The 27,057-nt window shown below is 42.2% G+C and overlaps 2 protein-coding genes across 2 annotated transcripts; one reads left to right on the top strand and one right to left on the bottom strand.

Moving 5' to 3' along the window:
* LOC137294053 (2-amino-1-hydroxyethylphosphonate dioxygenase (glycine-forming)-like) lies at window positions 1-12,533 on the bottom strand. Its single transcript, XM_067824981.1, has 4 exons — window positions 12,422-12,533; window positions 4,988-5,150; window positions 2,804-3,029; window positions 1-1,205 (listed from the first exon to the last, which is right to left on the bottom strand). The coding sequence occupies exons 2-4, from the start codon at window positions 5,129-5,131 to the stop codon at window positions 928-930; spliced, it is 648 nt and encodes a 215-aa protein (XP_067681082.1). The 5' UTR covers window positions 5,132-5,150; window positions 12,422-12,533; the 3' UTR covers window positions 1-927.
* Window positions 12,534-16,271: 3,738 nt separating this feature from the next.
* Window positions 16,272-26,458, top strand: LOC137294318 (indolethylamine N-methyltransferase-like). The gene is made up of 4 exons (XM_067825316.1): window positions 16,272-16,425; window positions 16,895-17,060; window positions 23,186-23,387; window positions 23,631-26,458. Exons 2-4 carry the CDS (start codon window positions 16,904-16,906, stop codon window positions 24,055-24,057), a joined length of 786 nt encoding a protein of 261 aa, XP_067681417.1. The 5' UTR covers window positions 16,272-16,425; window positions 16,895-16,903; the 3' UTR covers window positions 24,058-26,458.
* Window positions 26,459-27,057: the final 599 nt, after the last annotated feature.

Consider the following 27,057-nt stretch of genomic DNA (forward strand, 5'->3'; position numbering starts at 1 on the left):
CACAAAGTATTTTACTTTCAAGTATCTTAGATCTTAAAAATGTACAAGCCACATTGCAGAGGCTAATTGATTGTACCAGGCTGACATATTGTCCGCCCCGTGAAGGTCTCGGGGTAGAATAGGCCTTCAGCAACCCATGCTTGCCATAAAAGGCGACTCAGCTTGTCGTAAGAGGCGACTAACGGGATCGGGTGGTCAGACTCGCTGACTTGGTTGACACATGTCATCGGTTCCCAATTGCGCAGATCGATGCTCATGTTGTTGATCACTGGATTGTCTGGTCCAGACTCGATTATTTACAGACCGCCGCCATATAGCTGTAATATTGCTGAGTGCGGCGTAAAACTAACCAAAAAAAAAAAAAAAAAAAAAAGACATATTGTCCTGACAATGAAATCTCCAGTTGTAACAGGCATTTGACTATTGACTATTCAATGAATGACTCTAAACGAGGTCATCTTCAAAGTTATTGTTACAATTGATGGAGGAGCCATGTGAAAACAAACTACCGATATTTTATATTTTTACAAAGACAAAACCCTGTCACGTATGGAAATAATAACATGCAAATCAATTGTAGCAATTGACTCTAAACGATTCCAATCAAAGATTGTAAACACTGACTTTCAAGTCATGATTCGTATTGATCGAACAGGGCAAACTTGTACAGTCCGTTTGGTTCAAAGTTGACCGATCAATAAACTCATCCACCTTCAGTGACGTCACTCTATTGTTCTCGAGAGGCAATATTTCTTGCACCGTTGATGCCCATATCCTGTCCCCGAACTTTAAATGATTACTTCTTTGATGTGAGTTTGCCTTGCCATCTCTGTGTGTGATCGTAATTTATGACATTATTGACAATTTCCAACATGTATATTGCCGACACCCGCATCCATTCGCTTCCGAGCTTGGCGGTTTTATCCACTAGGCTACGAACGATCGCTGTGACGGTTGAGATTGTTTCTCGGTATGAACGGTGTGTTCATCGCACGACGGGTATTTATCCTTCAAGACCTCCATACAAAGATTCTTAAACTTGTCGATCGAGTCCATCTTCGCTTCCGGATCTTTAGCGCGTTCGTCCCAAGTTCGCATGCGCAAGATGATCTGGTGTAATGGGGAAGTTTCGAAAGAAGCAGCCTCATCTGAATTCATAGGACCACCTTGATGTTCTAACGTCTTCTTACTTGCCGAGGTCAGCTCTGCGGAATACAGGGGCACACCATTACAACATGTTTGCAGCACTGTATATAACGTCTGTCTCTGAGATCTTTAATCTTGCTCTTTTCCTAGAAATTACTCATCGGGGCGAGCGCTGTGCATTTTACTGTTTGGCTCAAAAGTAACATATGCCCTGCAAAAAGGAAAACGCAAAATATTTGAAATATCTGACTGATTTTTTTCTGATATTCATATAAATGAATGCCAAATAAGCAGGTAAAATAAAGAACGACTGTAACATACAGAAAAGGGGGGTAAAGCAATAACGCAAATTCGCACAATCACGTTGGGGCGTGGAGGCAAAACACATCAACATGAAGCTAAAATGAACTGTTGAACAATGAAAACGATGGGTTTTTATTTGTCTGTTATCAGACAATGTAATTTTAAATTACATTTGTGACGTCATTCCGTTGTCTGCTCGCTCCATTATTTTTCATGAATGGGGCGATGTGTACCAGCTTCATTTGTAGCACCTTGATAGTTCATACTCTTTACTTTTAGCTACAACATTACCAATAATTTGAATGTAATTTTATGAAGGGTAACGTCCTCGTAACTCTCCATTCCTTAAAAATAATGTGCCTCGGGCCATTTCGAACATTACCCTCTATGTACAACAAGAGAAAAGTAAAAACATACTACGTCTGACTCAAAGCAACACCGTAATGAGCCACCTGCAAACTGGCGACCAGGAACCAGGGTTTTCCAGGCATAGATAACAAAGCATTATTACCACTTAGCCTGGATCAGACGCAGGGGTCAACACGTGACCTACCCAGATTAGGACGACCACATGTTACTACAGCAGCGCAGGACATGCTCATGCGGATCCGTCACTTCTATGATAGACTGTCTACAGCTACATAAATACCAGTAGTGCGTAGGATTTTAGCCCGGAAATTCGCAGGTATTCGCGTCAAGAGCAGAGCATGACCACAACAGCGACGGAGACGTGTGTGATTCAGTAACGAGTCACATTATTTTTGCTTTTCCGATTGGTTCAACGGGGCAACAATGCCAATCAATTAGAGACACGTGTGGCCCCACATATGATAATAAGCAGGTGACCTTTACCTTGGCATTCGATTCTTTCATTTGTGCCTAGATGAACCTCGGTCAGTGACAATAACTGGGGCCAAATATGAACAATAAGATCAGTTCATTAGATTTATAAAACATAAAGTATACACCCGAACACCATGTTTGTGTTTCGTTATTTTACAGAGTGTACATACACGAACCGATAAAAGGTTATACGAGTAGAGCTGTATTCGTTAACAACTGGCAGTGGTCTGCTTTCATTACTAGGTTGCATTTTGCTCCTCTGAGATCTGTTTGATGTAGATCAAACCTAATTACTCTCTAGCAATATGTTTCAACATCACTCTTTGATTTTTCAGTGAAAGGTTCACGTTCCGTTGTAAGACACGATAACACGTAGATGGGTTGGATACCAGCTCTTGTCTGGCTGAATGTTACTGGGACCCGGCAGTTTGTTCATGCTGTTTACTAGACTCCAGCGAAGCAGATAGGCCACGGAGGGAGACAACATTATACTCTACCCTTGAAAACATACTTTCATAGTAATCGGCATACTTCCAGACCAAGTATCTCTTGGCCTTCACGTGACCCCCGACAAGGTTGCACACGATTTCCGGAAAGCCGAGATCCTGAAGAAACTTAGCGCCAACCGTATCATGATTGGCGGCACCAAGGTTCACGTCATTTGTCACCATCTTCGGCAGCTGTTGTTCCTGACCCACCAGATGACCGATGTCGTGAAGGAAAGCACCAATAACTATCTGACACACAATACAAAGGCATATATAGAAAAAGCGATTGCTGTGTTGTTATTGCCATTATACAAACTTCAATTTTTACCTTCATCTACCTACTTTTCTATTTTCTGCTCACAAACAAGTGTTTGCCACTAATATGTCAAAGTCCCACGGCGCTAAAGGAAAATAGTAAATATGTTAAATATATTTCACTTTTGATATTTTTGCTCACAAACAAGATGCCTGAAATGACTAGAGTTTGCATAATTAGCAAATGTAGCCTGTCCACATAACTGGAGACACTGGCTGCAATAGTTTATTAGAATCGCTTTCACTTAAGTTTGAAAAGTGGTCAAAAAGTTGTGGTGACCTTGAAGATAAGACGACAGTTCATGAGATACCGCAATATGAAGACTCGGTACGGACGTACGTCTCCAAGTTGCTCCATACACAGTCGAACGTTGAGCGTTGCGTTAGGGGACAATAACGCTGAATCGTTGCATCAAATGGAGTAGTTTAGACAGGTATATTGCAGAGATTCAAATAGTACTGAGCATTGGAGGGATATCCGAGCAGGTATCCGTCATCTCAGGTTAGTGCTGAATAATGTTCAGTGATTGAGGGTATATAACATTCTGGGAGCAGTTGTTCAAAACTCTTTTAACCAACCGTTAAGTACATTTAACCGACTGTTAACTAATAACATAGGGTTATCTGGTTGTTCAACAGGTTGTTCACGTGACGCCAGGTTAAAACACATAACAACCGCCGCTAACGTCTTAAAGTGTGGTTAACTCGCAAATGGCGTTCATGGCTAACGCTGCTTTCATGATGCCAGTTCAGCAAAGAAAGGATAAGGGACTGGACTTTCACACTGGGAATCATTCTGAGGAAGTGTCACAAATAAACCTGTAACTGTGCACATCATAGGAACTGAAATACATGTTGTACAGGTACATGATGCCTACGTTTCATCTTTTAACACTTGTGTAAATGTTTATAGATAGTTGACGGATGATGACCTACTGGCTAGAGACCAGTTATCGCCATATTTTATCAGTTTTTACAGTTTGCTCCATTGTTTCTCAAAATAATGAAAGAAAATATATCTTGATGATAGATTAGCTATTCACCGATGTTTACAGTTGACGATCGTGTTTCTCCAAAGCAAATAGGAAGCGCAGTTGTGTGTATTGTACTTTCTCAGCAACTAACAAAACCAGTTATCGCCATTTCTGAATTTTTCATGTTATTCACCAAATGTGACATAAACTTGGTAATAAAACTATTCTGTTTCAAACCTTGATATATTGAAGATATTTCATAATTGGAATTTGTTTTTTTTTTAGAAAAAATGAAAAGAACAAATCGTGCTCTCATTGTGAATGCTGACATCCCCCAACGTGTTTGGTTCTTGTCCTCCGAGGGGATGCATATTTGTAACGTCTTAAATACTCACAGTGATTTAACTCTCGTAGCCTATCGCTGTTGTGATGCACCAATGTGTGAAATATTACGGTAGTACAAGTCAAGCGCTACATCCAGGTGTTGGCGAATATGAGAGGTTGCACAAGTTTGACCACAGGCAAACTGTAGCGTAAATGGGGTTGCGCAGCATAGAGAATACAAGTCTTCTTATATACGAGCGAAGCGAGCAAAGGTTGGCAACGTGCTTTCCCCGCTTTGGATAGAAAAATATTTTTCGTGTCAAAATATCGTCACCATCAAAGGTACACTCCCATTTCCTCACTTGGTTGTGCTCACAGATTTCCTACACCATGTTTAATAATTACTCGCGCGAAATACGTTTCATTCAACATTTTAACCACCACTCTTCCGGATTGGACATCATCCGGATTGGTTTGTGAAATGATACTTTCGTTAGGTGATATTTTAATCATCAGGAAGGGTTTTATCGCTCGTATGAGGCATAACTTTCATGTGATGCTTCAGAAGGTCAAATAGTCATGTGGAAAGTTCACCTCTTTAGAAAAGCCCTCTGCTTCCGCCAACATTCCACACTGGATACTGTGTTGTGTCTTGGATACAGCCTCTCCTAGGTAGTCCTCGCTACCGTGGTCCATGTACAGCTGGAACACTTGTTCAGTTACCACTCCTGGATCCATTGTACACACTGACAATTACCTGTGAAGACATGCACATACACTTAGTTGTTCACTGGTCACGTGGGGGTGGGGGGGAACATGGGCTGATGTACCCGCGATGTGGATTTATGTTTCCCTCGCCCTTCCGACTCAGGGACATAAGTAAACATCAGGGGTACATCAACCCATGGGCCCTGAGGGACCCGGGTACAACGTATTTTATCTTACCGAACACCTCAGTTTTAATTTCGAACTGTTTGAAGCATGGGTATTGGGTCGTACACCTCAGCCAACCTGTGTGAATCAAACGATTCGAATCTTGCATCTTTTCTGTAGTTCCCACAGATACAGCCCTAGTCTTGGAGAGATCGCCACGATGTAATTCCCTTTCTTAATATTGACAGGGACCAGATTTGAACGTATTGTCAAAATTTATCTCTCGAGATGTATTAGACCGAATTCTACAGATTCCTGACATCTTAACAACCCTTCCTTGAAAGACCCGTGTCTCTCTCGGTTTGTTATGGAACTATGGCCCATTGACATACCGATCTATCAACTTTAATATGGTAAATAAAGAATATGAACACACTGACTAGACGAATACCACATACTGAGAAACTTTAGACATAGTGACTCAGATAAAGGCCTGAATATCTACCTGAAAGACAAAAATAAATTCAAATCAACATGTCACAGGAAGACAAATAAATAAGAAGAAAACAATGTGAAGAAACTTTGTGATAATATTTCCATTTCAGATACATATGTAGAAGATTTTAAAAGCTTTTAATAGGACACACTTCAGCAAGCAAGTCCTATCTCCCCAGATGAATGGATTCTTCACTATCAACAACTCATTACTAATACACACCATGAACTAAATGATGACTTTGAAAACTTTGTGAAAGATTTTATTGAAAATGGCAGTGAACCACATAATATATCAAATTGAATAGCAGACATAGACTATTCTATTTCAGCAGAAGTATTGTAAGCAGCGAAACATTTTAAAGCCCCAGGACCTGATGGAATAGTAATTGAAATGATATTATTTGGACTTGCTACCACATTTGGTTATTACATTTAACTATGTATTAGAGTCTGTCACATATCCAAAGTCATGGCGTGATGTTATCATTCATCCTTTACATGAAAGAGGTAAACTCTTCAAACCCTATTAATTTCAGCGGAGTCTGCCTTTTGAATATACTTGGTAAAATCTTCAACCAAAAAAAAAATACTTAACAAAAGAATTGTTGCATGGGCAGAGGATCAAAGTAAAATATTTGAGGAGCAAGCTGGACACAGAGGAGGCTATTATACAGTAAATAATATATTTATTCTCCAATCAGTTGTACAGAAATAGTTATCAAAGAAAAGGGGTCGCATGTATGTAATATTTGTAGACTTTCCCAAGGCTTTTGATTCTATGGAGCACTTTTTATTATTTTATGTCTTGTTAAAAAATGGTGGCTCTGTTAAAGTGTCCTAAAGGCACTGTACTCACAATTACGATCTTTTGTAAGTACATGTTCTGGTTTGAGTGGATATTTCGACTGTAATGTTGGTACTAGACAACGTTGTATGGTCAGCCCAACCTTCTCTATTTTGTTTTTAAACGCGTTTATCGATATGACTGTAGCGGCATTTATGTTGGCAACCATCTAGTAAATCTAACAATCTTGTTTTTTAATGATGACTTGGTAAATGTGGCGGATAGTGTATTTAATTTGCAGCAACAGATAGATATTTTATGCAGGTTTTGCAATAACTATAGTATGATGGTAAACATGCCAGAAACAAAGATTTTGGTTTTCAGAAGAGGTGGGGTAATAACATCATCAGAGAAATGAAATGGAAAAATGAAGGACATGCTTTAGAATCAGTTTCTAAGTATAGATATTTAGGCATTTATTTTACACCTGCTTTAAGCTGGGGAAAAGCTTCAACATTTATCTCGACCATCAAAGAAGGGAACCTTTTGTCATCTAAAGTTTATTCAGCGTTATGACAGCAACATTTCTAAATCAGTGTTTATATTTGATAGAATGATTCTATCCATCCTTGTATGCGGTTTTGAAATTTGGGGATATCAATATATGACATGTACTGTAAGTATTCAACATTATTTGGTCTCTCAAGTAATACAAGTAATGCCGCAGTACTTGGTGAGTTAGGAAGGTATCCATTACATGTAACGTGTAACAAAATGCAGTAAATACTGGTTGAAAATATTGTCCATGCCAGATTGTAGATATCCACTTATTTATTATAAAATGATGTATTTATCTTGATAATGTTGGCAGACAAACATGGGTTGGATTTGTTAGAAACATTTTGTTTGCGTATGGTTTTGGTTTTGCTTGGCTAAAATCAAGGTGTTTGAGATGAGGATATATGTTTTTCAATTCGTTTTGTACAAACACTCAAAGATGTATCTTTTCAAAAATGGTTATGCGATATAAATGAAAATGTTAAATTAAATTTTTATGAAAAACGTAAGTTATCTCTTCAACCAGAACAATATTTGAACAACCTTTTTAAAAGGTTTTTCACTAAATTTCTCTGTGGAAACCATAATTTAGATATTGAGTCAGGGAATGGGTAAAGTATTCCAAATGAAAATTGAGCGTGCTTATATTGTGAAAAAAGATTGCTTGAGGATGAAGAACATTTTCTTTTAATCTGTACATTCTACGAAACCTTTATAAATGAATACATACATATACATACATATTACAAATGAATATTGTAATGTTGATATCATTTTGTCAATTTGTACCCAGCAGCACGTACCTGGGAGCCCTTATATGTTATAATTTAAATTAAGACGTCTGGCTTGAAAACAGTTGTAAATGATTTAAACGTATAATGTAAACATATTTAAACCTTATTGGTAAAACAATCAAACATTATCATATGTCATATTTTATATAAGAATGCTTCTGTCAAGTTTATTAAATGACTATGTATGTGAATTATGAGCCAGATGGCCTACATTTCCAAAATAATATCAACCAACCAACCAACCAACCAACCAATACAAAAATAGCAGCACCCATACTGAGTGCATTGCAGACACTTGAATGCCCGGCGCCACGGGGACACATATGAGACACTAAATTGCCCGGCACCACTGGACCACGTATCAGACACTAGAGTGCCCGGCACCAGGGGAACACCTATCAGGCACTAGAGTGCTCGGCACCACGGGACAACGTATGGAACACTAGAGTGCCTGGCACCACGGCAACACGTATCAGACACTAGAATGTCCAACAACACGGGGATACCTATCAGACAATAGAGTGCCAAGCAGCTTGTACACCTGTCAGACACTAGAGTGCGTGGCACCATGGGGACACGTATTAGACACTAGAACGTCTGGCACTACGGGAACACCTATCAGACACTAGAATGCCCAGTTCATGTTCAGGGTCAAGCCATGGATGGACCTCCCAAACCAGTGCTCAGAATCACTTCCAAAAATCACGAAGGTGCCAACAATGTGACAGTTGTTCGTCCAAACCAAAGACTCTAGACTCAATAGGAAAGGACAGATAATTGAAAATTAATTCCAAAGGTTCAAAGTTTTACAGCAAATATCACAAATTGTTCCAACACAACCAAACCCCTTATACAGATGCGCAATCGAATTCATAACAATGTTGCTTGGACGGGTCGTACCGATTGGCAGTTATGTTTGTTTTCAGGTTTTCAACAGTTCTCATAGTAGATCTAGTTTGCTCCCAAATTGTGCTGAGTTCGATTCATCAGCTCTGGACGCTCCAGAGTTTATATACCTGATGTCCAGTAACCACTGTGCAGATTCTGCATAACAAGTGCCAGGATGTGCCTTCGATGGCAGCCATATTGAATACTACTTGCGGGTGAAAGATCTCCTTAAAAATTTCAAAGACTTCTCGGGTTTTTCAAAAGCAAACTTACCAGGTGAAAACTAAAAAGTATATTCATAAAAAAGACCAAAACAAAACAAAAAACACTGAGTGTGTGTGTCTGACAGCTGAGGTCTTGGCGATACCAGAACACTAATTGTTTGGACTCCATACCCAATGAAGGCCACCTACAGCCTGCTAAAGACTACCTGAACTATTTCTTGTCCAGAACAGCCCATTTACATAAGGCGCAATATTCTCCTATTTTCCTTCCTGGTGTGGTAAAAATCAAGGGGTGTAACTGAGCTATATCGCTAGTTGAAGGAGCGCAAGTAAACTCTACCAACAACACCCCTCCTCGCCGTCTTTCAATGTCCGAAAGAGCAATACATTTCTGCAGTTCGTTTCTGGTATAAGTGACCCGTTTCCAGGAGTTAAGTGTACTGTAAGGGTATTTGCTTCCAGTTCATCGCTATTTGTAAAAAATTACCTCCTTTAACGGTTTAGTCTCCACATCTCTACTCGCCCACATCTCAATTGGCCAACAAAAACAATGGAAGTCAATTAAGGCAAGACGATGCATCTCTACTCTCATAATGAGATGGCCTGACAAGGGTGGGATTAGTCATTAACCCCCTACATCTCTGAGATGGATAGTGGACAAGGTGATCTTGTTTTAGTGTTGTAATAGGGGTCTTCAGTGGGGTAGGAAATTAAGAGAAAATCTAAAGGAAATTACAACTTAGTTAAAATGAAATGGAGAGTAGATATGATTCAATTATCTAATACATGCAACTGACTTCTCTGCTTTCATTTCTGTAACTCATTGTAACTCTATACAGAGGGGCTTGTATCGCTTTGAAACGGCGTTCGAAAGACATATAGATGTATAGACCCTACCCTAGTATATCCTTTTTTATAGTACTAGGGTAGGGTCTATACATCTATATGTCTTTCGAACGCCGTTTCAAAGCGATACAAGCCCCTGTGGTTCGAGTGTGGTCTTGGTAATGAATATACAGCTGGGATATTGAAGTCGAATTTGCCCAAGCAGGGCAGGACAGGTTTACTACTCATTTCCATATTATTATGCCACCTATTTTCCCTTCAAATGGAATCTATTTCTCGTGATTGTTAAGAATGGGTATTCCTACCACTCTTCTTCTATATTTGACATTAAGAAATTAGCAAAAATGCTCCCATTAGCTGCTTTCATTTGAAAAGCTTTCGACTAGCAGCATAAATACGTAAAACCTCAGTTGATGTAATCCATTCAGTTAAGACAAATGACTAAGTTGCAGCGGAACCTACACCCATTATACATTTCTTCTAGTAAAGTTAAGTTCTAGTAAAGTCATCAAGCCACAGTTGTCATTAGAGTACACAACCATCTGTATCTAGACCGATGTTTGTTCCATTTTAAAGTTAATGAAGGAAACATTCCGCATTACTGGAAGTGACACGATCCACACAGTCGTCCTACTGACTATTCTTTAAGAATCAGGTGGCAGATTGTATCCCTATTTCGCCTGAAATCATCTCATATGATCTATGTCACTGCATTGGCTAGCTGGAATTGTACACATTGGAATTATATTTTTCGTTTGTATCCACAGATTTCGTGTTTTTCCCAAAATCTGAAATTTACTTTTGAAAGGATAAAAACTTTCAAAGAAGAAAAAAGGCAAATTGACTAAGTTCTAATGGTTAATTGAGATCTATTAGAGTACACGCATAAATTACAATGGGGCCCTACATTGCTGTTCGTGACAATATTTTATGTACAAGAAAAACCCAATAAAATTGTACATATTTTGATAATATCATGCATAAAACATTACACGCGTATTGAATAATTATGCCCTCATGGTGTAAGCCGTTTCATCGTCCTCACAATGGTAGTCATTTAAATATGCTCTGTTCGGCCTGAGGTCAATGCAGAGTTTATTTAAATAACTACCTTGTAAGGGTGATGAACCACTACTGACCTCGCGATAAACTTCTCTATAAATGGCTCATGGAGCTGGGCTACCCATCTAATGCGGACACTCTGAGAAACGTTAAATTGTCAGAATTGTCATCGGTATTACCTTCCAGTAACTAGTAACTATGATTCTAGGGAACGAATTGGAAATTCATAACAACCATTAATGAAGTATGTTAGTTGTGGGAGTGAATTTGGCTTTACATCGCATTTAGCAATAATCCATGGCCAGCAACATCACGGCGGGAGACACCAGAAATGGGTTTTACATATTGTACCAATGTGACGAATCGAACACGGGTCTTCAGCTCGAGTTCAAGTCCCCAACAATGGAACAATGTGTTGACAGTATAACAACAACAACGATCTTAAAGCACAATGGGCGTAAGGTGTTAAAACGCTTTCAGTCGCTTAGTCAGACATTACTTCTGTAAGCCTGCAGATTGACCAGGATGTGAACCGTCAACTCACTTACCAAGGGCATATAGCTGCAGGTGGACCAAGTGTCCCCTCACCTCAGTTAACAAGGACATATAGCTGCAGGTGGACCAAGTGCCCCCTCACCTCAGTTAACAAGGACATATAGCTGCAGGTGGACCAAGTGCCCCCTCAAATCAGTTAACAAGGACATATAGCTGCAGGTGGACCAAGTGCCTCCTCAACTCAGTTAACAAGGACATATGGCTGCAGGTGGACCAAGTACCCCCTCACCTCAGTTAACAAGGACATATGACTGCAGGTAGATCAAGTGCCCCCTCAAATCAGTTAACAAGGACATATAGCTGCAGGTGGACCAAGTGCCCCCTCACATCTGTTACCAAGGACATATGGTTGCAGGTGGACCAAGTGCCCCCTCACCTCAGTTAACAAGGGCATGTCACTACAGGTGGACCAAGAGCTCCTTCACCTCAGTTAACAAGGCCATATAGCTACAGGTGGACCAAGTGCCCAGTTACCTCAGTTATTAAGAATATATGGCTACAGGTGCACCAAGTGCCCTTTCACCTCAGTTAACAAGAGCATGTCACTAGAGGTGGACCAGGAGCCCCCTAACCTCAGTTAACAAGGCCATATAGCTACAGGTGGACCAAGTGCCCCTTCACCTCAGTTAACAAGGGCATGTCACTACAGGTGGACCAAGTGCCCCTTCACCTCAGTTAACAAGGCCATATAGCTGGGGCTGGACCATGTGCCCCTTCACCTCAGTTAACAGGGACTGGACCAAGCGCCGCGTCACCTCAGTTATCAAGAACATATGGTTGTAGGTGGACCAAGTGCCCCGTCACCTCAGTTATCAAGAACATATGGTTACAGGTGGACCAAGTGCCCCACAAGCTCCATAATCATTGACATCTAAACTTCTAATCTGATCAATCAGCTAACAAAGTTGGTTACTATTCGTTCTAAAACGAGCGTAGAGACACAAACCTCCTGCCTGTTCCGCGTGTTGCAGTTGTGAACAGAAAAATCTAACTGCGTCGTCAGCCGGAGTCTATCGGTCGCGGAGGGAAAGTCCACTTGCGGAAACAGAGCACCGTATGGCCACGGGTAAACACGGCTTGTCTCCCTTAGACTGTACTCGAAGCAACACAATTTCACTGCTTATGCTATGCTGCATACCATGTAGGCCCCGAGAGAAGGCTGGTTAAACGCGGACACTTACAGGATTTATATGTTTTTAAAACCAGCTGACACTCAGGCATCGGAGGGAGTGGGTTCGAATCCATGGGTGGGACTTACCAAACTATTTACGCAAATTTCACATGCTTTAGCAACTGTATTTTCCTGTTTCATGTATACTTGTTTTATATGTAAAATGCGTAGATTAAAACTCTTGTCTCTCGTCATATTCAAGTTTAGATTTAAGAATTAGAAACTTGAGTTTGCACGTTATGTAACTGTACATTATCTTAATGATACACTAAGAACTATATGTGGAGATCTGCGATGCCACTACACAACATGCATTGTATTTGGGCATGAAAGATTTACAGCAACGACATAATATGTCAAGGGAAACCACTCCCATCCTGCGTAAAAACTAAGATTAGCTGCCCTTGAGTTATTGAAAAGGTCATGGCCATTGCAAATCGCATGCAGACAGCTTTAGTTAGTATCCTTTCCTTGATTATCAAAAATGTATGGTATTCATAATTGTACTTTACGATATCGACTCGATAATGATGATGTTCACTGTTGCAAATAACGATATTTCCGACGTTAAATCGATGCTGCATTCTCGGTGTTGTTGAAGTGTCGAGGTGAATTATACACGTTTATGCAATATAAAAGCAATCTCCAAATATGAAGATAATCATTTGCGTGAAACTTGAACGCCATTGTGGTACAGACTACAATGATCAAGTGGTTCTGACCAACTGTAAGTTCTGATTGTAACTTAAAATGGTCTTAGCCTACAATCGATTTGTGCAAGTGTATGGCGATTGTAGCCGCAGCTGGGTGATCTCTCCAGAAAGACTTTCCAGGAAGGTCACCGTTTTTGAAATATTGAAGCTGAGAAACAACCAAATTGCCTCGATACACGTGGACTCATTCGAACTGCTTCGTAACATGACTCGTTTGGATTTGTCTGGAAACAATCTTTGTGAAGACAAATTCTTGTCGTGGAATATGACTCACGCTGTGGTTAATACACCGGTTCAGCTCCTTGTTCTAGGACATACTGGACTCAATGATACATCTATGGAAAATTTAAGACATATAGTGTCACATGCATTGAGGAGAATTACTATCAGTGATAAAACTAATATCCACCTCGACCCTCCCTCCTTTCTTAATTAATATTGAAATAATGTACACCATGTGAGAGTGGACACCTTAAAAAAAATGACAGAACTCAAACGGATATATTCAAAATGAGTCTTTAAATAAGAATGCATTCTTCAAGACATTTTTGTCCCAACTCCAAATATTTGATCTTTTTGCAAAAAGATTATGGTGTAACTTGGGAGAATCTCTGGTTCATACTGAAAAGTGGCCCCAAATACTCCATTCCATTACTTAAAAACATCTACAAGTGCGCCAGTCCATGCAAAGGCCAACTGATAACAAGTTCCCAGCTGGCCCTGACAGAAATAACTGCAGTGGATAGCAATTATTCACCAAACAAAAACGTCTTGGACATTTCAGGTTGTGGTGGTTGGTGTTGATCAGCTATTAGTCCTGTTACGTTCAAATAATGTGTAGACGTGTTCACACAAATTCTTTAAGCTTGTCTTTGATTCTGAGAACTGGGATGAAAAATACGTAAACCATCTGCTTGGGATGAACAGATAGTAGGTATCGATACAAGACGTGAAGAAGAAGAAGAAGAAGAAGAAGAAGAAGAAGAAGAAGAAGTTTATTTTATTTTTGTATTTTAAGCTTCCGGCCAACAAACGGAGTATATAAAATATACAGTAACTCACGCAGTCACACGTGACATGCATTATAACATCAGTTTGGATACACATAAACATACAGAAAACTTTCATTTTTGATCAATCCCTATTTTCCTAACTTCAATGATCATTAATCGTGACAAACCCAATCTGAACCTAACAAGTCAAATAACTTCCCAGACGTTAGTGAGTGAGTGAGTGAGTTAATATTTAACGTCACATCGGCAATATTTCAGCCATATCGTGACGAGAACATTTAATACTGAAATGGAAGATATGTATTTCATAAATATGCCTGTCGTAAAAGGACAATAAAACAACTAGAATATCACAGTTACAATTTAAAACTAGAAAGGTAAAACTAATATCACTATCTGGACAAAACAATATAAAAACACGCTATAGATCTCCAATAACTGAAGGTAGATCACCATACTAGGGACCATGGGGACTTACAGTACATTTGCTACCTGCATGGACCCTAGTTGGATTTACATAATCCCTTCAGCCGCTGGAGATTGTATGAAAACCTAGCCAAACCTCAAATAACATGAATACTACGATTAAAAACCTGGTAGACTTAGATTTACATCAAATGTTTTGGGACTTACGTACCCTCTCAGGAGGACAATAATTTTAAAATGCTTCAACCCCCTTTGAGAGTACAGCCACTAACAATTCTAGTTACTAATCTGAACTATTGCCCTCAACTACCAAGATCCCTTCCTCCGCCGACACAGGGCCGTAACCCACGGTAAACGGGTTGGTGGACCAAATATCTCCCCGGGTCCACAACGGGGGTGTCGGCGAGCTCTTAGCGCTACCCAGCACCCACCATGAGCCGGTGGCTCGGCACGGGTGCCCCAGACGTTAGTGTCAAACGGTATTTTTCCGGTTCAAGAAGACTTTTAAAGACTTCTGTTACCTGCATCACTCTGGGTTTAGTCCGCACTAATGCCTGTCCCGTCCTGAAATGAAAACGACACAACATGAACACTACACCGATCACTGACTCAATCGTTAACTATATCTGGCTGGGATTACTGTGGCAAGTTTCATGCCTGAAGCCAAATCTCCATGAGACTGGGTCAAGACGAAGGTCTTCGTGGGTCTGAGTGTATGTCTCTGTCAAAGGTAACCGTCTCTGAAAAGCAGGAGCTTCCCTGACATGAAAATCAAGAGCAAAGTTAGTGGTTCAGATGCGTTGTGTGTATATTGTTAGGGGATTAAAGACCAAATAAACTCAAAATATTTGTGCTCTTTTAACCATTACATATGAAAGACTTGGGGCTAGTCTTAAATGGAACGCCAAACTCATTCTTAAAAAGACTTGTATTTAATTCATATCAAGCGATTAAAAGTTGCCAAAAAGCCGTCTGCTTCACTCTCGCCCGCCAACGAAACCACAGACAGGTGACGTGACTCTGTCTCCAGAGACCTGCAGTGACGTCATAGGAGGAACGATATATGCGATTTTCAGTTAGTTGTATCAGGGACAATCTACATCTGTATATAGGCTCCCTGCTATAACACATCCCAACCACATTTTCTCAGTGAGATTCATCAAATCCTCTCCTGCATAGATAGTGATAAACAGTGTGACCCAGTACTAAGCTAACATAACGAAGTGATTTCTCAGTTATGAAACAACTCTCTGTGAATTAAAATACGACAGGAGTGCAATTCAACACAGTTCACGAATCACATTGAATATGCTTTTGAAATCTTCAAGTAAAAGTCAAGGGATGGAACTTTGGCAGCCACAAATTACTCATCCCATAACCACAAGCGAAGCGATTATAAAACTGACTCCTCTTTTCTCTTTGCAGTTCAGCTGACTGTTCCTCCCTATTTAGCTGTGCAAGTGATACTCAGATACAATGTGTGGAATCCACTGAAAATCGCTCCCAGACAGAGTAGTTGGACTAAATATAGAATGTGGCCTTGAACAAGAAAGCCTGGTGAGCTGAGCCTGCTCGCGTGGAGTCACTTTTACCAGGCTGATTACGCTGGATGTGATCTAAGATTGAGGTGAGTTTTGTTGGAACATATAGACAGTGGACTGTATCTTTTCTAAGATGTATAAAATTAAGAATGTACGTATGTAAATAGCAGGGAGCGGGTATTTTAAGTTGGATAACTTGTCCCCAATCCCGTTCACATTCGTGAATAAAATATGTTTAAACCAACCTTTTCAGTTTAAGGCGTACGCATATCTAAGTGACGCGTCTAGCTGCATGGATGTAAGCAATACTTTGAATCGTTAACATGACATGACCGGGAAAGGTTACAATGACATGAAACCTCCTGCCATTTATCAGCAAACATATTTCAGTACAGCCTACAGTTGTACTGAACTAAAAGGATGTATATACAACTAGTCAGAGATTGCGAGGCTATGAAGATGTTATGTATTTTGTAAAATGTATTCACAACAGATGTACAGATGTATTACATCATAATGTTGCTTTTGTATGTTTATTGTTCTCTGTGTCGTCAGTATCAAACCATGGCTGGGAAACCCTTGCTTGTCAGTGACGACTACCCTTCATCGTTTGAGCCCGAGACATATTTGAGCACCTACTACAGTGACCCCTCCCCTAATCCAGCAGTGGGCGACATGATGACCTTCGGTCTGACCCAGTTTCAACAGGCATTTGCTTCTGGTGGGTAAACAGTTTGACATTAGACATTGGTAAGGGGCAAATCCGGCGCAACTTGTTTGTTGTTTGTTTCATTTATCTCACTTTCAAATATCAAGTCTAGTGACTCTGACTCCGTGGTTCAGTGAAAGAGCAGCCTCGTCATAACACGAGTGCTGCTAACAGGGGATAACCACTCAGTGGTTCAGTTAGGGCAGCCACGCCACAACACAAGTATTGCTAACAGGGGATAACCACTCAGTGGTTCAGTGAGGGGCAGCCACGCCACACCACAAGTGTTGCTAACAGTGAATAACCACTCAGTGGTTCAGTGAGGGGCATCCTCGTCACAATACAAGTATTGTTAACAGGGGATAACCACTCTGTGGTTCAGTGAGGGGCAGCCACGCCACAACACGAGTGTTGCTAACAAAGGATAACCACTCAGTGGTTCAGTGCGGGGCAGCCACGCCACAACACAAGTGTTGGTAACAGGGACAACCACTTTGTGGTTCAGTGACGGGCAACCTCGTCACAAGACAAGTGTTGGTAACACGGGATAACCGCTCTGTGGTTCAGTGAGGGCCAGCCTAGCCACAACAGAAGTGTTGCTGAAAGGGGATAAACACATTGTCGCTCAGGGAGGGGCAGCCTCGCAACAACACAAGTGTTGCTAACAGGGGATGACTACTTTCTGGTTCAGTGAGGGCAGCCTCGCCACAACACAAGCGTTCCTAACAAGGGAAAAGCACTTTGTGGTTCAGTGAGGGCAGCCTCGCCACAACGCAGTTGTTCCTAACAGTTGATAAAAACTTTGTAGTTCAGTGAGGGGCAGCCTCGCCACAACAGAAGTGTTGCTAACAGAGGATGACTACTTTGTGGTTCATTAAGGGCAGCCTCGCAACAACACAAGTGTTGTTAACAGGGGATGACTACTTTGTGGTTTAGTGAGGGCAGCCTCGCCACAAGAGAAATGTTACTAACAGGGGATACCCACGTTATGGTTCAGTGAGGGGCAGCCTCGCCACAACACGAGTATTGCTAACAGTGGAAGACTACTTTGTGGTTTAGTGAGGGTGGCCTCGCCACAACACAAGTATTGCTAACAGTGGAAGACTACTTTGTGGTTTAGTGAGGGTGGCCTCGCCACAACACAAGTGTTGCTAACAGTGGATGCCTACTTTGTGGTTTAGTGAGGGTGGCCTCGCCACAACACAAGTGTTGCTAACAGTGGATGCCTACTTTGTGGTTTAGTGAGGGTGGCCTCGCCACAACACAAGTGTTGCTAACAGTGGATGCCTACTTTGTGGTTTAGTGAGGGTGGCCTCGCCACAACACAAGTGTTGCTAACAGTGGATGCCTACTTTGTGGTTTAGTGAGGGTGGCCTCGCCACAACACAAGTGTTGCTAACAGTGGATGCCTACTTTGTGGTTTAGTGAGGGTGGCCTCGCCACAACACAAGTGTTGCTAACAGTGGATGCCTACTTTGTGGTTTAGTGAGGGTGGCCTCGCCACAACACAAGTGTTGTTATGAAGGGTTAACCACTTTGTGGTTGAGTGAGGGCAGACTTGCCACAACACAAGTGTTGCTAACAGTGGGATAACCACTTTGTGGTTCAGTGAGGACAGCCTCGGTACAACACAGCTTTTGCTAACAGGGGATAAGCACTCAGAAGTTCAGTGAGCGGCAGCCTCGTCACGAAACAAGTGTTGTTAAGTGGGGATGACTGCTTTGTCGTTCAGTGAGGGGCGGCCTCGCCACAACACGAGTGTTGCTAACAGTGGATGACTACTTTGTGGTTTAGTGAGGGTGGCCTCGCCACAACACAAGTGTTGTTATGAAGGGATAACCACTTTGTGGTTGAGTGAGGGCAGACTTGCCACAACACAAGTGTTGCTAACAGTGGGATAACCACTTTGTGGTTCAGTGAGGACAGCCTCGGTACAACACAGCTTTTGCTAACAGGGGATAAGCACTCAGAGGTTCAGTGAGGGGCAGCCTTGTCACGAAACAAGTGTTGCTAAGTGAAGATGACTGCTTTGTCGTTCAGTGAGGGCAGCCTCGTCACAACACAAGTGTTGTTAACGGGGGATAACCACTTTATGGTTCATTCAGGAGCAGCGTCGCCACAACACGGGTGTTGCTATCAGGGGATGACTACTTTGTGGTTGAGTGAGGGGCATCCTCCCCAAAACACAAGTGTCACTGAAAATGGATAACCACTTTGTGGTTTCGTGAGGGGCAGCCTTGCCACAACACAAGTGTTGCTAGAAGGGGAGAAGCACCCACTGGTTCAGTGAGGGCAGTTTCGTCACAACACAAGTGTTCCTAACAGGGGATAACCACTCAGTGATTCAGTGAGGGGCAGCCACGCCACAACACAAATGTTGGTAACAGGGACAACCACTCTGTGGTTCAGTGACGGGCAACCTCCTCACAACACAAGTGTTGGTAACACGGGATAACCACTCTGTGGTTCAGTGAGGGCCAGCCTCGCCACAACAGAAGTGTTGCTGAAAGGGGATAAACACATTCTGGTTCAGTGAGGGACAGCCTCACCACAACACGAGTGTTCCTAACAGGGAATAACCACTTTGTGGTTCAGTGAGACCAGACTTGCCACAACACAAGCGTTCCTAAGAGGGGATAAGCACTTTACGGTCCTGTGAGGGCAGCCTCGTCACAACACAAGTGTTGCTATCAAGGGATAATGACTCAGTAGTTCACCGAACGGCAGCCTCGCCACAAGAGAAATGTTACTAACAGGGGATACCCACGTTATGGTTCAGTGAGGGGCAGCCTCGCCAGAACACGAGTATTGCTAACAGTGGAAGACTACTTTGTGGTTTAGTGAGGTGGCCTCGCAACAACACAAGTGTTGTTAAGAAGGGATAACCACTTTGTGGTTGAGTGAGGGCAGACTCGCCACAACACAAGTGTTGTTGAGAAGGGATAACCACTTTGTGGTTCAGTGAGGACAGCCTCGGCACAACACAACTTTTGCTAACAGGGGAAAAGCACTCAGTAGTTCAGTGAGGGGCAGCCTCGCCACGAAATAAGTGTTGTTAAGTGGGGATGACTACTTTGTGGTTCAGGTAGGGTAGCCCCGTCACAACACGAGTGTTGTTAACAGGTGATAACAACTTTGTGAACCACTTTGTGGTTTAGTTAGGGTAGCCTCGCCACAACACAAGTGTTGCTAACAGGGTATAACCTCTTTGTGGTTCAGTGAGGGGCAGCCTCGTCACAACACAAATTAGTAACACATGTGTTGTGGCGAGGCTGCCCCTCACTCAACCACAAAGTGGTTTTCCCCTGTTAGCATCACTCGTTTTGTGGCGAGGCTGCCCTCACTCAACCAAAAAGTGGTTATCTATTTTCAGCAATACTTCTGTTCTGGCGAGTCTGCCCCTCACTGAACCACAAAGTAGTCATCACCTGATGGCAACACTTATGTTTTGTCGACGCTGCCTCTCACTGAACCAGTGAGTGGTTATCCCCTGTTAGCAACACTTGTATTGTGGCGAGGCTGCCCCTCACTAAACCACAGAGTGGTTATCCCCTTTGAGGGACAGTTCTGTTGTGGCGAGGCGGGCGGTCACTGAACCACAGAATGGTTATCCCCGTTACCACTGTCCCCGCTACAAAACAAGTGTTTGTAACAGGGGATAAGCACTCAGTAGTTCAGTGACGGGCAGCCTAGTCACAGCACAAGAGTTGGTGACAGGGACAACCACTCTGAGGTTCAGTGACGGGCAACCTCGCCACAACACAAGTGTTGCTAACACGGGATAACCACTCTGTGGTTCAGTGAGGGCCAGCCTCGTCACAACAGAGGTGTTGCTGAAAGGGGATAAACACATTCTGGTTCAGTGAGGGACAACCTCGCCACAACAGAAGTGGGGCATGGTGGGCGAGCTGGCTTAGGCGCCAGGCTAGTGATCCAGCGAGGTTTCGGTTTCGGGATTGAGTCCACCTGTGACCGGGTGTAAAAACCTTGGAGTCAACTTTGTGTGCAGACTCTTTCAGTGTTGTCACAACCCTAGTGTACAGTACACAACCCTGTGCACTTAAAAGAACCCACGAATCCGTTGGTATAAGACGAGATGGTGGCCACATGAACACGAGCATACACCTAGTTGCAGGTACAGCAACGTGCAGTAAACTTTGACAAAGTGCTGTGACTATGTGTCCCAGTCCACCCAGCTGTAAATTGGGTACCTCGTTAGGATGAGAGAGCCACAATAGACTCGGTGCGCCTAGTGGCAGCAAGAATTGTATACTCCCCAGGGAGTTGAGATTGAAATACGATGTGCTGTTGAGATTGACATCCGGTGATCGAGGGAAAAATACCAGCGCCTTGAGCATTCACTAGTGCGTGGATATGTGCGCTATATAAATATCCAATCTATCTAATCTATCTGTCTAAAAGTGTTGCCAACAGGGGATGACTACTTTGTGGTTCAGTGAGGGCGGCCTCGCAACAACACAAGTGTTGTTAAGAAGGGATAACCACTTTGTGGTTGAGTGAGGGCAGACTCGCCACAACACAAGTGTTGTTGAGAAGGGATAACCATTTTGTGGTTCAGTGAGGGCAGCCTCGGTACAACACAACTTTTGCTAACAGGGGATAAGCACTCAGTGGTTCAGTGTGGGGCAGCCTCGTCACAACACAAGTTAGTAACACATGTGTTGTGGCGAGGCTGCCCCTCACTCAACCACAAAGTGGTTTTCCCCTGTTAGCATCACTCGTTTTGTGGCGAGGCTGCCCCTCACTGAACCACAAAGTAGTCATCCCCTGATAGCAACACTTGTATTGTGGCGACGCTGTCTCTCACTGAACCACTGAGTGGTTATCCCTGTTAGCAACACTTGTATTGTGGCGAGGCTGCCCCTCACTAAACCACAGAGTTCTGTTGTGGCGAGGCGGCCGGTCACTGAACCACAGAGTGGTTATCCCCGTTACCACTGTCCCCGCCACAACACAAGTGTTGCTATCAGGGGATGACTACTTTGTGGTTGAGTAAGGGACAGCTTTGCCACAACAGAAGTGTCGCTGAAAGGGGATAACCACTCTGTTGTTCAGTGAGGGGCAGCTTCGCGACAACACAAGTGTTGCTATCAGGGGATAAGCACTCAGTAGTTCAGGGAGGGGAGCCTCGCCACAGCACAAGTGTCGCTGGAAGGGGATAACCAGTTTGTGGTTTAGTGACGGCAGCCTCGCCACAACATAAGTGTTGCTAACAGGGGATAAGCATTTTGTGGTTCAGTGAGGGGCATCCTCGCCAAAACACAAATGTTGATAACAGGGGATAACCACTTCGTGGTTCAGTGAGGGGCAGCCTCGCTAGAATAGAAGTATCGCTGAAAATGGTTAAACCACTTTGTGGTTGAATGAGACCACTTTGTGGTTGAATGAGACCACTTTGTGGTTGAAAGGGGAAAACCACTTTATTGTTCAGTGAGGGACAGCCTCGCCACAACACATGTGTTGCTAACAGGGGATACGCACTCAGTCGTTCAGTGAGGGTAGCCCCGGCACAACACAAGTGTTTCTAACACGTTATAACCACTCAGTGGCTCAGTTTGGGGCAGCCTCGACACAACACATGTGTTGCTAACAGGGGAAAACCAGAAATAACTCTCTAAATAATGACATGGCTGTCAATAGAAAAGAAATCAACGGAACTTGACCGTTGTGTCATCATGACCGACAACACTAAATCATTAAACAACACAAATACGTCACGTGACAGTCTGATCAGGACCCTAAGGTTAAATTAAGAATGCTTTGTGTTATTCAGGACTTGACCCGAAGACAGTGGGTAGGCATGCTGGCTGACCATCGCCTCCCTAAAGGCACTGAGCCCTTTTGGCAACACCATGTATTTATATACCGATTCTATCATGAATAAAGTGTTGTGGACCCACCGATGGACTTCTGTATTTGAAGAACGGGTTACTAGTGACTCACACATTTTAGCACCCTTTTCTCTCAATGGTTTATGAACCTATGCCATGTGGGAGTAAGCCAGAGTGATTTGTTTTCACTGTAAGCAACAATCAGCAAACACATGATCCTCATTATCCTCATTAGATGAAGAGTTCCGGTATAGAGTGACGAAACTTCAGCATTTTTTTTCACAGGACAAATCAAGGGGAGACTACTAGATTTTGGTACTGGACCCACGATAACCTCAATCATCAGTGCGTCTGAATACTGTGAAAGTATCCTGCTGGCAGAGTTCTCACCGCCAAACAGAAACTTCCTGAAACAATGGCAGAGTGGAGAGCTGAAACATAGTTTTGCCAAATTCCTGGACTATGTTCTGAAACTGGACGGGAAAGGGTAAGTTATTTCACCTTATTCTACATTTCTATAACAAATACCAAATAATCAGACACAGACGCACATTGCTACTCTTTAGATTGTTATTTTGAAATGTCTGAGTTCGATATTCTAAATTGTACGTATAAAATAAACCATATGGGATATATTGTTTTGAACGCAACACAAATGATACGTACAGATTCACACCTTACTCCTTCCACGAGCTTATGTTGATCAGTAATATTGCATCATACATGGCAGGGATTCTGTGGCCGACAGAGAAGCTATCATGAGGGAGAAAGTGTCTGGCATAATACCCTGTGACATCCGAAAAGAGAACATCTTTGCTCCATGCTTCATCTCCTCTGTTGATGTCATCACCTCCTCCCTGTGCTTAGAATCAGTGGCTCGGAGTATTGCAGAATATGAATCTCAAGCAGCACGACTTGCTTCTGTCCTGAGACCAGGCGGACACCTTCTTCTCTTTGGCTGTATTGGGGGATCCTTCTATACAGTTGGTACCCATCGTTTCTCTAGCTTCGGCATGACCAGTTCAGAGCTACAGGCAGCCTGGACAAAAGCTGGCATGGAGATTATCTCATGGAAGGAAGGTCGTCGCTCAAATCCAGAACAGAAGGAAGCGACTGATATTGATGGATTCTTCACTTTGGTTGCAAAGAAAGCGTAATCGGAACCTCTCTCTCTCTCCGCCCCCGCCACCACCTACCCCTAACCCTCTTTACCAGTATTTTTTACTATCCATACATAGACAAAACCATGTGTAAGATAATAACATTCTATTTTTTGATATCCAGTTCTTATCCCGATTATCATCTAGTCGTTTTAACCTTTCATAACATTTCTTAGTGTATCTGTGTGGCGAGTGACTTACAATCCTCTTCCAAACCGACAGAAGGTTAATACTGGAGTAGTATTAATAATGGTTGTTCTGGACCACACCCAATATATAAGCTATATAATATCAATAATGTGATCTAGACCACCTTATCCACAAACAGACACAACTCGTCTGCATTCACACAAGCCCACTGTGGGGGTTGCCTCCGCTGTGGGCCGACCTATTTCCTACACTAAACAAATGTTTAAATGCATACCGACTGAGAGTTAGGGGGTCACACACTGACACACAAGAACTAGAACGATTAGAAAGAATGAAAAAAGAGTAAAAGGGTCCGTTTGTAGCTACAGTCCCCCAAGGGAGAATTAAGAAAGATGGATGTTGTTGCATTCTGCCAAGGGGTACTGCGTCTGTGCCTTATCTCACAATGAGAATGCCCCGCTCAGAAAGGCCCTTTTCAGAGACCCAGCTGATATGTTCATGACTCCTTGCTCACGAAATTTGCAAGGGTCGCTTGACCCTTACGTCACGAAATTGTGCAAGGGAGTCAATCTGAGGCAACGGCGGGATCCAAACCAATAATGCACAGCTGCGCTACTGTACACAATAAGCCCGCACCACAACCGATTGTGCTGCTCAGGACCGAGAGCAATGATCTCGGTCTATCCTGTGCTATCAACACTGTGATCACGTGATAGCTCTATGGCAACGAGATGCAGTGCATAGCATGATCAATAAAGTGCTGGGTCACAGAGTGCGCCATTCACTTATATTCAGAGTAACAATATTGTTGTATTCTTGTCTTATGTAGTCGTTTAGGTAGCTGGATATACACATACGGTAAACTATCAGCAATGAATTCAGTCAGGAAAACCTCTTTGAAGACATCTTTATTAATAACAATAGTCAGTTGATAGATGCCCTGCCCTAATTCTTTGAGGTTGTTAACAATCAGAGGCTCAACACCAGTCAAAGATATATTTTCAACTCGCCATAAATCCATTATTAATACAGGTGTGAATAAATCTCTAATCGTGTGGGTCTAAAAATTATTTCAACTACTCTCTAAAAACAGGTAGTGGTGTGGAGGCTTGCAGTTGGCTGTCCACAGGGGTTTAGGGTGTCTCCACCACAGGATCCCCTATATTAATTTCAGTGAAACAGTTTAACATGTATCTTCTATTATACCGTTGGTTTTCGTGATAAATGCCTGTTGGGCTTGTTGTATTCCTTGTTTTATATGCTTTCTTTTGTCGTCCTCACTTATAGAATATGTTTTATGAACCTTCGATCGAATCTCATTTTTCATTTTGTTGTATTTTCTTGTTCACCTATGATCAAACGAAACTCCTTTTCTGAGATTTTATTGTCATTAAGTGCGGTTGAAACATAATCTTCTATCGTGTTTAACTTTGATACAGCAAGTATTCTAATTTCATCAAATTTCTTTGCTTTACGATTCAATTTGCGGGATACAAATTTAAACACCGACCCAAGTGTTCCTGTCACTATAGCTGCTAATTCAAGTCCTAACACTACAGGTGCAGCTACGACTGTTGTCAACAGTCCAACTCCTACTATTCCTAATCCAGTGCTAGCTGCCATTAGGGTGGTATCAGCACCATCTATGTAGTTTAAAGCTCTATTGTATTTTTTATGTAGTTATGCCCGAAGGTCACGCTCTTGTTCTAGCTGACATTTTATTTCACATATCTGTTTCAGTCGAAATACATCTGCACTTCCTTTAATATTTCCTTCTTCATCTACGACTGGATACAGCCCTATTCTGTTTGTCTATAATATAGTTTACAAATTAGTTTTTAATTATATGTCATTTAATTTTTGATTGATATATTTTAAGCCTATAAGGTTTACATTATGGTACAGGTAAATGGGTGAGATACTAACATGTGCGTCAACCATAACACGAACCCCATCAAGGCTTGTTGATGGTGGATAGCCTTGTCTTATTATGATTCGACAAAGCTTATAGGCCAACTAAAAGTATTGTTTGACCTGAATTCTCTGCGAGATATATGCCTGCAATTAGTGTTGTGCGTGGTTTCATACCACATGAATCCAGAAAAAGATCACGTTGGTAATCGTATATACTGTGAATGACTAAACTAGCATTCACGTCGACTGGTGCTAGCATGTTGCCAGTGTGACCTGGTATTTTTAACACTTGTATAGAATTATCTTTAAAGGGAATAAAGGACGTGAGAAGGAAGCCATTGTTAGTAATTTTGGAAATGTAATCATTTTGACTAAAAACAATGTAAGGGTTGGTTAGTGTTATTTTAATTACCCATTCAAGCTCTGTAAAATCTGCTAGTGGCATTCGTTTGTATGCTTTATCTTTAAAGTATAAGATGTATAGGGTGCCTTCCTCACCAGGTAAATTGAAAGGTCTGTGTGTCTCCTAACACCGAGTGTTACATTGGAGCTTACCATATCCTCATACACGTCCTCAGTTTGAATCTCCATCAGCAGGTAATCAGTATCCGTGTACAACACACCACACCTGTTACCATATTGTTTCCTGAGCTCGTTGTATTAGAAGTCATACATCAATTGTTTGGATAGGTCTAGAATACTCATACATAGGCCAGTTGATTAAGTTTAATGTGGCTCTTTTTCACATGAATAGCTGCCAAGTCATCATCGAATATAGCACTTCTATTGTACGCTGGTTTCTCTATCAGTTTCCTGAGTCTGTCTTTCTCATTTGACCGGACTAGCTTCACGTTGATACATTTTCGTAAATTCTCCATCGTTTTACCGAATACGGAGTTGTTCATTAGTTTGTATAGGTTTTTCTAAAAGTTG

This window comes from Haliotis asinina, chromosome 8 (assembly GCF_037392515.1).
Source record: "Haliotis asinina isolate JCU_RB_2024 chromosome 8, JCU_Hal_asi_v2, whole genome shotgun sequence".
Taxonomy (NCBI): Eukaryota; Metazoa; Mollusca; class Gastropoda; order Lepetellida; family Haliotidae; genus Haliotis; species Haliotis asinina.